The sequence below is a fragment of the Balaenoptera musculus genome, chromosome 8 (assembly GCF_009873245.2).
Source record: "Balaenoptera musculus isolate JJ_BM4_2016_0621 chromosome 8, mBalMus1.pri.v3, whole genome shotgun sequence".
Taxonomy (NCBI): domain Eukaryota; kingdom Metazoa; phylum Chordata; class Mammalia; order Artiodactyla; family Balaenopteridae; genus Balaenoptera; species Balaenoptera musculus.
In genome coordinates this window covers 56,367,447-56,380,133 of record NC_045792.1, presented here as the reverse complement: position 1 = coordinate 56,380,133, position 12,687 = coordinate 56,367,447, and the positions used below count along the sequence as shown (strand labels likewise).

The window sequence follows — 12,687 nt, the reverse complement described above, 5'->3', positions numbered from 1 at the left end:
CTAAAAATGGAGGCAGGGACTTCCCTGGCAGTCCAGTGGTTAGGACTCCCCGCTTCCACTGCAGGGGGCATGGGTTCCATCCTTGGTCAGGGAACTAAGATCCCATGAGCTGCTGGGTGTGGCCAATAAATTAAAAAAAAAAAATGGGGGCAGTAATAAGCATTCCACTTGCAGTGGTGGGCGGCTTCACTTGGTACAAGCTGAGATCTCTTTTGTTTTGGCTCCTACTGCTTGCCTCTTGCTTTTAGCTCTAGGGCTTCTCTGTGGTTGCTGCTGCAGTCCCTACCATGAGAACTTACTTGAGTTGTACAAGCCAGTGTCAGGGGTATTTAACATCCAGTGGAGCAAACTTTGGTCAGCAGGATGTGGGAGTCTATTTATATACATATATATATATATATGCTTCCCCCTTTCTCACTTCTGATTGATAGTCTTGAGCTGCATTGCATACAGTTTCTCATACTGTCTTCTGTAGCCAACTGTCAAGCCAACCACTTTTATTGGCTCGCTGTCTCTCCTTGTTATACTACTCCATCCTTAACTCCTGCTCCCCAATAAAGTATTCATGAATAAGCCTTCTACTCAGACTCTGACCTGCTCCCCATAACAAAGAATTATCTAGCCCAAAATGTCAGTAGTGCTGAGGTTGAGAAACCATGGTATTTGAAGCCAGTGGTTTGCTTTAAAATCTAAGCTCTTCGATATTCAAACACTGACTTCAGGAAATAACCACTGAATGTCTATTTTTGTGTCTATAAAATGATAATGATAAGGTAAGCTCTATAAACTTAATGCCTGAAACATGGAAGAGTTCAATAAAACAGCAGCAATTGATACTTCTTATTCAAGTTTATATGCTATTTTCTGACACTCTCAGTCATTTTCGCTGAGTATAAAAACTCTTTCCTAGATACCAAGTTCTCAAGTCCTTATAAGTAACCATCAAAAGGAAAAAAAAAAAAAAGCATCTGCAGAACCCAATATAGAGAAAACACCAACATGATTCATGTGAAGATTTAAATGTGTATATGGGTTTTTCAATTTTGTAAATTTTTAGCTTTAAGGTGATGCTGTGTTAGCAGAGACTCAACACGGCAATGAGAAGGTTGTTTTGCCAACAACACACAAGTTCATTGTCAAAAACTTTGAGAGCAGCCATAAACATTATTAGGAGGCAAAGGATGCATTCTAAAACACTAGAAAAGCCAGAGAACATAGTATGTAAACACAATGAAGCACAAAACAAAATAACACTAAAATACGTAAAACAGGAAATTTAATATTTAGTTTTTTAAAAATAGCAATGTCTGTGTATGTATATATCGTTGGGGGCTATCCTATGCATTTCGGATGTTTAGTAGCAGTTCCTGGCCTCTACCCGCTAGATGCCAGTAGCACCACACACCTTATCCCCTCAGTTGTGACAGCCAAAAGTGTCTCCAGACATTGCCAGATGTATCCTGAGAGGCAAAATCATCCTTGGTTGAGAACAACCGAGGTAAACATAGATTTGAATTCCAGCTCCAAGGCTATGGCTCTGTGAATTTGCCATAGTTTTTTTTAAACCTTAGTTTTGTTTTTTAATTTTTAAAGTAGAGATAATGAGATAATTTAACAGTGCTTTAGCTCTGCATCTGACACATAGAGTTCAGTAGATGATAACATGATGCTAAAACCTGTTTTTTGTGTGTGCCACTCCGCTTTCTATCCTCTAAAAGTGAAATGCCCCTTTGTAGCCTGTGGTCATCTAAGATCATTAAAAGGCATTGATCTAAGATCATTAAAAGGCATTGATCTTTCATGTGGGCAGTTAGCATAGACTTCAGGTTTGCTTTCTACCTAGCTATGGATTAGCTTTCTTCCTCTTGTGTTCTCCTCCTGATGTAACATTGTTTATGGTGTTCTTTGCATATTCATAACCTCTTGAATTAGACTCAGCATGTTAAAGACTAGTTCTGGCTTATTGGAATCATACCTATAGAAATTGGAAAGATAAGACTAAATCTTTATTGTTGTTTATTGTTATTGTTGTTTTTGTTTTTTAACCCAGTTGACAGCCAATGAAAAATATTTATTTGTTCTTTAATTTTATTTTATAAGTATGATTAAAAATATTAATAGCCTAGAATTGTTTTCATATACATTGTCATTTAAATTTTATTAAAATCCCAGGCAATGAAAAGAGAATAAAGGGAGGTTAGGAAAGGGAACTCTTGATATACTGTAAGTATATAGCAAGATACTACAGTAAATATATTATTATCTCATTTATTTCTTACAGCAATATCTGCAAAGTAAGTAGCATTGTCCTATTTTGTAGGTGAGCATATGGTGGTTCATTTGCCCAAGATCATATAGCTGCTAAATAAGTGACAGAACCACTAGAACCCAGGTTTTAAATTCCAAAACCCATCTTATTTTCATAATGCCGTGCTACCTCCCCCAAATGAGGAGCATATTAGTCTGCCTTAACTTTCTTTGTACACCATGTATCTTGACCTATCCTGTGGATCACAAGATCCACATAAATTGTAGGACGTTGGAACTGTGATAAGCCATTTTTTCTGTTTCCAGTAGGCCCAAAGACCTGTCTTGCCTAGACCAACTTCTCTGGCCCTCTGTGGCCTACATCTTTGCTGTTCTCCTGGTCCAGTGCAGTTATATCTGGTTTATGAGAGTAAGGAAAGTTTTTAGGTTCTGCCTTTTTTGGCTAAGTGAATAAACCTTATTTTTTGATTATGTGTATTATCTTAGCCTCTGTGATTTCATATTGCTCAAGAATGCAGAGCAGTTAAATCTTAAGCCATGAAGGGAATGTTTGGCAAGATTCAAGTAAAAGTAGACTTAAAAATTAAGAGGGCTTTATACCAAATAAGAAAATAGTCTCAAAACTTTCCTGTTTGTTCTAATAGACTACTGCGTAAAAGATGTTTTTAAGTCTATAGTTGCCTAAAACTACTGTCTTGGTGTGATTTGTATTTTTAGCTGAGAGAAGAAAAGTTACAAGAGGAGAAAACCTCTGAAGATCAAATCCACAGGCTGTTACCAGAGGATACAGAAATGGGAAAAAGGAAAATGGATGAACAGAAAAAAAGAGATGAGCCATTAGTACTGAAGACAAATCTAGAGCGCGTAAGTAGATCACCTTTTTGATGGACACCTGCCTCAAAATCAGCAGTTGGCCCAGGTGATGTGGATCTGAAAAACCTTTGTTGGTGAACAGTAACAGTCATTGACTGTGCAGCTTAAGAGTAGTGAAGAACTTAGCATTCAGATGGAGAGCTGGAGAAAATGATTTGTGAATGGGACAATGAGACTTCTGTGGAAAGATTAAGGGGGAACAGTGGGGGAAAAAGGTGAGTGAGAGGAAAAACCTAGTATAGTATACTACTTGTGGTAAGTTTTATACATATATTGTCATTTTGATTTATGAGTTGTTATTTGACATCTGAGTTCTGAATGTGTTATATCCTCAACTAGATTTCCTTATAGTTTGTATTTTACTTCCCTTTGCTCTTTATAATGCCCCAAACAGCACAGTTCTATTTACAAAGTAGGTCCTCAATATTAGATTACTTAGTTTAAACTTAACCTAATTATACTTCTAATTGGGCCAAATCTTGCCTGAATTTTTTTTCGTTACTTATTTACCAAGCAAATTACTGGAAAATGTTGTAAATGGTATATTTAACTAATACAAGAAAGCACTTTTGGAGGATCCACTGATTACGGCTCAAATGGATGATTATACTTGTTTTTTTTAATTTAGTAATTCATATTGGATTAGACATCTTCTATTACTTGCTATATGTACTTAGCATACCTTTAGAGTCATATCTATTAAAATGTTTTGTGATTCAGGCTCATTAGTATTTCAGGCTATATTTTTAATTAGGTGGATTTAATAAAGCTTTGCCATATATAAAGATAGACAACATACCAGAATAGAGGGGAAAAAAATCTCTAGACCTGAAGTCTGCCTGTTAAACAGGTTCCAGCGTTGTTACAGATTGTACAACTTTGGCCAGATTACTTAATTTCTCTGTGCTTTAGGTTTACTCTTTGCAAAGGCATTTTCCCTGAACTTCAAAATTTGAGATTACTTAAGCTTTCTTGGACTGATAGTATTTGCTGACTGTCAATGTATATGTGGGGTTTTTTAACCCAGTTATAATAATAATAATTGTTACTATTTAATTATTGTTAAAAGCAACCATTTGCATTCCAACCTTCTAAAAGATTCAGTTTAACAAATATGAAATGCTTATGTACTCTCAATGCTCTGTTCATTGGGAACTACAAAAGGAAAAAGACTGCTTTTGGAGAGAATACAGTTTATCTTGGAAGGCAAGAATAAAATATATGATAGTCTTGTGCATATAGTATGTCTTCTGACTAATAGCCCCAACTGTTGTCCGTAGTCTCTAAAGACCGCAAACTCTGCCTCTTCACCCCAACAGGACTGTCCATTAGTGTCCTTAGGGAAAACAGCCCAGAAAGGCATTTCTTTTTAGGACAAACCAATTTTGACAAAGAGAGCTTACTCTTTACTATGGTCCTTTGATAGAAAGAACCTATTGTTTTCGGCCTTGCCAGATCTAGGTTTCCTCCAGGAAATGATCTCTAGTATTAATTCATAGCAAGGATGGGAAATTGCTCTAATTATTTTTTCTTTTGCCACTATAATCTTTGAAGTAGAAATTCATTACATCAACCTAAAATTTAATCTTAAAAGGAATCAGGAAGTACAAATCCTGATTGGCAATGGCCAGTTTTGCAAAATTTCCTGTACATTGAATAAAATCAGATCTATGAACACTTTAAGTTTTAGATTTTTGTGATTTTACCTTTTTTCTGTTTGCTTTTATATTTTATATTTTTGAGGACTTTTACAATTTTACTTTAAATATGTCTTAAGAAATTTTGGTGTTGAACAAATAATTTCATTTAGTTTGGCCAAGGATATATTCATATTGGGACTGAAAAGAAGCTCAAGTGGTCTCAGTGGAAAGCCAGCTGAAGGATTATATTTTATAGAGAGACTATTATGATTAGAGCTGGACTGATCATTTCACCCTCCTGCTCCAAAAACCTCAGTGGCTCCCCATTTCCTGTGGAATTAAATGAGAACTCTTCACCCCAACATTCAGGTCCTTAGTATTATTCTAGCTTATCTTTCCATTTTTGCTTACATCCGAGAACTCCAGGGAACAGAGCTGTTTGCTTTCCCCCAAATGTATAATCTATGCTTTACCTCCTGAGAATCCTTGCTCTTGCATTTCATCTCATTGAAATTCCACTGACCTTACCTGTTGAAAGGCTATTTATCTCTCCATGTCCAGTTCAAAAGCTGTCACCTTCCTGGAACCTATAGGGATTCCTCACTTTTTTCTCCACTCCCATCATCCATTCTCTTCAACTTTCCTCTCCTCACTTTGTAACTTTTATAGGACTTATTTCATTCTTCCTTACATTATGGTTATTTGTGTGTTTGTGTTTCTCTACTTAATTTGTAAGTTTGTTAAGTATAGGAAATGTGTCTTACCGTTTTTTAAATCTCCCATAGTACCTTGCACATCACAAGTGTTTGATACGTGTTTATCAAGTTGAATCCAAACAGAGGAAGAAAAGTGCTTATTCTAGAAACAGTTATTTGTTCAGAAAGAAAATAAAATAGGCACGATGTTTAATTTATTACGATTTGTTATGGTGCAGTTAATACCGAAAATAGTGCAAATTGTTGGAAAACAATTTGGTGTAACAATTATAGTCATACCAAAGGTTATAAAGTTGAAAGTGAAAAATTGCTTGTCATCCCATAACCTAGACATAACTCCTATAAACATTTTGGTGAATATCCTTCCAGACTTCTTTTCTAAGTGTGTTTGTGTGTGTGTGTGTGTGTGTGTGTGTGTGTATAAAATATATTGTTTTTCTTAGTCCTGGATGTCTTTCCATGTAAATAAAGAATCCCATATCATTATTTAGTGGTCTGCTAGTTATTCTTTACTGTAGAATTTATCCAATTAATTTGTTTAATTAATCTGTTGATATTTTGCTGTCTTAAACCACTGCTGTGATGAAATCCACGTGTCTCATTAGTTCCTTATAAATTACTAGAAGTGGAATGATCAGATCAAAGGGAGTGTACTTTTTACGACTTTTTGGTACTTATTATTCAGTTGACCTCCAGAAAGTTTGTATTAAACTTTGAACTTTAAAGTTTGTATTAAACAATAGTAAACAAATGTGCTAAACTAATTTCCTCACACCCTTGCCAACCCTGGGTATTATCATTCTTTTAATTTTTTTTAGGCACAACATTTAAAAAAATATCATTTTAGAGATTTCCATTTTAGGAATCGATTGTCCTATAGGCTTGTTTTTATCCAAAGTTAAAGATGAGAGGTAAATATTTTCCTATCTTATGGCTCTAGGTTTTGTGAGGGTAGAAATATAGAGGGATTGGGGGTCAGGGTACCTTCTGTTTATATAATTATTTATTTATAATAATGTAAATTTATTTTCAACAATTAAAAGGAACCTGGCATATACCTACTATAATACCAGAGTTTTTTCTTAAAAGATTAATAGTATTAAAATTGATATAAATAAAATCTGTCTTTTGTTGAGCACTTACTACTTGTGAGCTAATGCACTATGTGTTTTTAATGGTTTATCACAATATATGTAGTAGACAGATCATTTTTAATTTTATAGATGAGAAACCGAGGCTCAAAAAGGTAAAGCAACTAACCTATAGTGACAGTGATAGCTAAGTAATAGAGCTGGAATTTGAGCATTCTTTTATTTGGTACTGAATTGATTATGCAGAAAGACCTAAAAAAAAATTGCCATTATTTATCCCCTGTTGAGTCTGTTGATGTCAAAACTTTTTCTTTCTTTCCAATAAATTTGGTAATGGGTTAGTGCTATTAAAGTTTCTCCAGTGAATAGTTTGTACAACAGGGTTCTTTAAGGAGTGATAGATACCCTACAAAATTGAAAAGCTTCTCTGTAAATTGTAATCCTTCAACTGTTTCTCAAAGGCTGTTGGAAACATAGCCTGTTGTATGAATGTGCCTGTCAACCTAGAGAATAACAAAGCATTTAAGGAATACAGGGTACTCTGAGCCATAAGATGCCTTGCATGCCTCTGTCTACAACTCTAACTTTGATAGTCATTTAATCATTAGAAAACTGGTTAATCATTAGATTATTAGACGTTTTTTGTTTACCTACTATATAATGGTATCAGAAGTTTTAAAGAAAAGGTGGTCACTTGCTCTCAAAGAGTCTGTTGTCTACAGCAGAAATCAGACTCCTAAATAAGAAGCTACGGTTCAGTGTGATTAGTTGCTCCCCCTAGAAAGAAGACACTCATATTGAATCATGAGCAAATCCTCATATGTGTATGCAAAAGACACACGTAAAAGAAACTTTGAATGTAAATTTAAAGACTCAAAAAGAGACTCTAAAATAAAATGAAGGTAAATGAATGAGTGTCAGCAAGATGGAAAAAGCTGATCTAAGGGTATTTGGAAGCAAAAGTGACATTTAAGATGCCTCTGAAAGGCCAGTGAGTATTTTAGGCAGAGAATGTGGAAGGAGAATCTTAGGCAAAGGGACTAATAGCATGTACAAAAGAATAGGAGTTTTGAAAGACTATGATGGTACATGTGGAGAGTAGAAAGTAGTATGATTACAGTAGAGCTCAAGGAGTTCCCTGTGTGGGAACTGGTGGGAGAAAAACTTGGAAGAAGATTGGATCTAGTTTCTGAAGGTTATTGGATCATGCTGAGGTATTTAGACTTTATCCTGAAGTCACCAACGGTTAAGCAGGGGAGTGATGGGATTCTGTCTGTGTGTTTGATAACATGGAGGGGATTGGAGGGAAGGAAGGCTGGAGAGAGCAAGACCCATAAGTAGATTATTGCAGTAGTCAAGGCAGAAGATGATGAGAATCTAAGGAAAGGCAGTGACAATGAGTATACATGAGAAGAGTTAGATCTGAAAGACATTCGAGGAGTAGAATGGAGCAAAGTAGAAATAACGTGGAGGCAGTTTGGAGACAGATGCTCTGGATCACAGTGCCAACGTTAACTACTTATTAACTCTACAATCCTAGGCAAATTAACTACCCTGAGCCTCAGTTTGCCATCTGTAAAAGGTAATAATCCCTTCTTAGTGGGGTAGGTTAAAGAGTAGATGAAATAAAATATTTGGATGTGTTGGGGTACTCAAAACCTCTATACAATGTTATTATGACTTTGAAGAAAGGAAAGGAAAGAGTCATGGGTGACACTGAAGCTTCTAACTGGGTTGGTAGGGGGACTTAGAGAAGAGAAATACTGAGTTTGATTTTGGATATATGAAGTTTGGGCTGCATTTGGGATATCCAGATTGGGATCCCAAGAGGCAGTTGGAAACATAGATTGGAACTCAGAGAGAACATATAATAGAAAGAGAGATTTGAACAATAGCTTTGGGAGATTCCGTGGGAACCCCAAATGGACAGTGTTGTCTCCCTTGTCTCCTGCCAGTGTCCTGCACGTCTCTCAGATTCAGAGAATGAAGAACCTTCTCGAGGCAAGATGATACAGACACACCGCTCGGCATTTGTTTCCAAGAACAACTCCTACTCCTTATCTTTCCTGGCAGGGTAAGAGACTGATACTGAATTCAGTCAGGGTTCTTTCATTTTGGGATATGAGACAAAAGGGACTGGGGGAGCTTTAAAGTGTTTGTTGTAGCTACTTTGGGGGAGGTGGGAGTGAGGGAAAATGGGGGAACTGGTTTTCAAATATGGGTTAGGAATAATGGGCCGACCTGAAATTTTAAAGAAAAGTAAATTTTACCCATTTCGGGTATCCTCAGGATAAGATTGTACTAATTGCTCTGCTGCAGAGTTGAACTTTCTTTTCTGGGAGGAAACAACAAAGCCTTCTTCAACAACCATTGATATTGAAGACAATATCCATGGATTTTCTTTGTGGACTTTTTTCTCTTAATAGGAACTTGAGGCCAGAGTTGATTTATTTACAATGCCTGGAACTAAAATATATATTGATAGGTTTCAAGAGGGCAAACTAAAAAGTTTTTAAGACCTTTGTCAAGGCATTTCTTGTTCCTTTAGACTTTGCAGGCCCTGGGGAGGAAAGGAAGGAGGAATTGGATGAATGTTGGGTGATGGAAGAATAATGAAGGGCTTGGTGGAAGGAAGGAAAGAAGGATGGATAGATGGATGGATAGATAGGTAGGTAGGTATAGATAGATAGCAGGAGGGAAAGGAAGGGAAGAAATGAAAGAAGGAAGGACTGGAAGGAATCATTTATTCAACAGACAGTAGGTACTATGTGCCATGCCCTCTCTTTTAATATAAAAAGACACAGTCTTTACCCCATTTTGTTGTCTTTTTTGATTTAAAGCTGGCATTGCTCACCCTTATTTCTAGGGTTCTTCTCCTCCTTCCCACAGCACTATGAAGTGTACCTCTCTTGCTGTTCCTATGGACATATACCTGGACCCTTTATATCTTAAGGCTTTTTATTGCTACTCACTAATAAATATGACCAAAAAAATCTACCAAGTTTAAGAATGTTATAAAGTTCATACTATTGTGATCCCTGTTGTTTTTATATCTGAATCCTTTTGGTATATGTTCTGATTTTCCTGTTCTTTCTTTTTTTTTTTAAATTTTATTGGAGTATAGTTGATTTACAATGTTGTGTTAGTTTCAGGTGTACAGCAAAGTGATTCAGTTATACATATACATATATTCATTCTTTTTCAGATTCTTTTCCCATATAGGTTATTACAGAATATTGAGTATTTCCTGTTATTTCTGTGAGTAAAATTCACTAAACCTCTCCTTCTCTTAAATGCCTCCCCTTCTCTGGGTGATGGTAACTCCTTCCAGGAAGGCCCTTTCCTAAACTGTTTATTCACTCATTTGACATTTGTTGAATGGCCACTGGATTGTAGCCACTGTAGCTTGACTGATGAAATGAGAACCCAATACGTAAGATGTAAGCCGTTGTACTTAACCGTTTATGGTGATGATGAAACTCTTGCTCTTTGCATATGAGCTTGAACTATAGATGCCCTGTAAAGTTAAAAAATTCAAGATTGCTTGACTAAGAATCGTCAGCTTCTGAATGTGTACGTGGATTTTTCCCCATTTATAGTGGGTGTATCTTAATGATTATTAGAGGGATCTACTGAAAAGAGAAAAAGATCATATTAATTCCAATCAAGTCACAATAAGTATCCCCTGAAACAAATAAATGTTGCTTTATGCAGTCTGTGATTAGTTAATTAATATCTCTTCATTTGAAATTACTTGGGAAAAAGGAAAATTTTATTAAAACCCAAATATGATGCCAAGGCCAAATTGCCCCAATTAATTGGAGTGGACACTGGATAGGTGAACTACTTATTACCAATTCCAGTCTCTACCCCTGTAATTCATTCTTTTAAAGTGGGTAGAAGGTTAATATGTTGTTACTTAGAAATGCCTACCAAGGAACTTAGAAAATTCTTCTCTAAAGGGCAAAATGTAAAGTCTATACAGAGGGGTGTGCTTTTGATTATGTGTGGCTCTGGAATATGTGTAGTATATCTTCTTTTCCTGCTCCTTGGCCCATCCTTGCCCTTAGTATGTATCGTTGAGTCACAATGGGATTAATTTATAGGAAAATATTTACTTAACATGTTATTGTTAAAAAATGTTGCAATCAGTATTATACATTTATGGATTTCAGCATATATTTTTTCCAAATATCCAAGGTTGTGGGCTGAGTTCAGTTATTAGTACAGTTTTTTAAAAAATTAATTGGATTTGGTTGGTAGGGTTATCTTTTTAGGAAATAGTTTGCTGATGTCATGGAAACTTTAGGTTGGAAAATCTATTATGGTAATACTGTGAATTGCATCTCTTATTTAGTCAACATGTTTTACTTCTTAGTTAAGAAAATATTAAGTTTCAATTCTAAATGATATTTAGGAAAACAATATGAAGTTGTTAGTGCTGACAATGAGATGAGGCATATGGATATATTAAAAAAAGAATTAGCGTGGTGATGGTTGCATAGCGATGTGCCTGTAAACTTAAAATGGTTAAAATGGTAACTTTCATGTTATATATATTTTACCACAAGAAAAAAAGAATTAGCACTGTTAACAGTTTTGGGATTTTTCAAATGCATTTTTTTCTGTCTGTTAAGCAATAACAGAAGAATAGGTTTTTCTCTGCAAGTTTGTTTCCTAAAGAGAGTTTATCTGTAAAAGCTTTAAAGTTTTTTACATCTGTATTTAAATCAAATTAATCTGCATTTATTTTACTTATCTACTTTATAAACTTTTCTTTCTTAAGCCCAAAAGCATGGAGTTAAGAGTGAGTAGTCCTGATAGGATGGTTATTTTGGAAGGAATCCATCAATAGATTCTGGCCGAGTCTTGCCAGTAGCTCAGTCTATTTTCATTTGAAACATTCAAAGCAAAGAATGTTTTGCAGCACTATTAATAAAGTTCTATAGCCCTTTTAAAATGAAACTTTTTCCAAATAGGCACATAGAGTAATAGTTAACCCAAGGTCATTTCTAAGTTAATTATAAAATATATGTGAATTGAAAAGAATTAACTTGAACCATAAGATATATAATTATAAAGTTAGGCTTTTATTTTAAATATCTGAAAAACTGGTTTGTTTATTTGTTTAAATTTATTTCCCTTCATTCCTCATGCCCTCTTCACCACTAGAAGAATCAAACAAAAAACGTGGTTGCAAGTTATTCTAAAAGCTCAGTCTGGAAAAACTTTCTCTGTTGAGCTAGTGTCTTTTCTAAGAGCTACACGTTCAGTTGTGTTTTCCTCTTTGCTTTGGCTGTCAGGAAGTTTAGAATTAAGACAGAGTTTTCAATTCAGTCATCATGGCCTTCCAACATGGCATATAATTTAAAAAAATAATTTTTGGTATACTCTTCTCATATTTATTACTTAATGTGGTCTTTATTAACGCTCATTCTTTATGTATTTTTACTGTAAGTCACTTAAAATTCTTCTTGGGAATAGGGTATAACCATAAAAAGAAATATAATCAAACCATCTATCCTCCTTCCAGTTTAAAAAATGAAAAAAAGAAAGTGATGCAGTAATGCCAGTACTGCCATTCTGTACAAAACTGTATCTTAAGTAAATGGTGAGATTACCGGCATATGATAAGCCTTCAGTGAGTATAGCTGCTGCTATTTTGTTGTTATCTTCTTTTAGAACTCTTAGAACTGAAAAGGATCTTAAATATTGTTTTATCTAATTCCTTTGTTTTATGGGTGAGAAGACTAAAGCTCAGGGAGAGACCATGGCTTGCCAAATCTTAGACTGCTAGAGTAGTAGGACGATGAGTTAGAACTGAGATTTCTTGGCTCTTTCCACTATACCCTTTTGTCCCCCATGACTTTCTTATAGATCCCTATGCTGCCTCTGCCCATTTTCCCACTAGGCTTTAAATCCTTTGCAAGCAGGGACAAAAATCTTGTTTACCATTGTATTCACAGTACTTAGTACAGTGCCTGGCACATAGTAGAGGCTCAATAAATACTTGTGGAATGTTTAATGAGATAGGTCTTGTGCCCTTGGGTAGGTTAAAGGGGGCTTTGTCAGAATTGTCAAACTTGCAGTCTCTAGGAG

The 12,687-nt window shown here is 35.4% G+C and overlaps 1 protein-coding gene across 1 annotated transcript in view; it reads left to right on the top strand.

Annotated features, from left to right (window-relative positions):
- The window catches only part of RNF169 (ring finger protein 169), an 86,631-nt gene that overhangs the window by 52,057 nt on the left and 21,887 nt on the right, over positions 1–12,687 (top strand). Inside the window, exons 3-4 of the mRNA XM_036861592.1 lie at positions 2,986–3,132; positions 8,544–8,662. Of these exons, the coding sequence (XP_036717487.1) occupies positions 2,986–3,132; positions 8,544–8,662 (266 nt within the window). The remainder of the gene's footprint in view (positions 1–2,985; positions 3,133–8,543; positions 8,663–12,687) is intronic.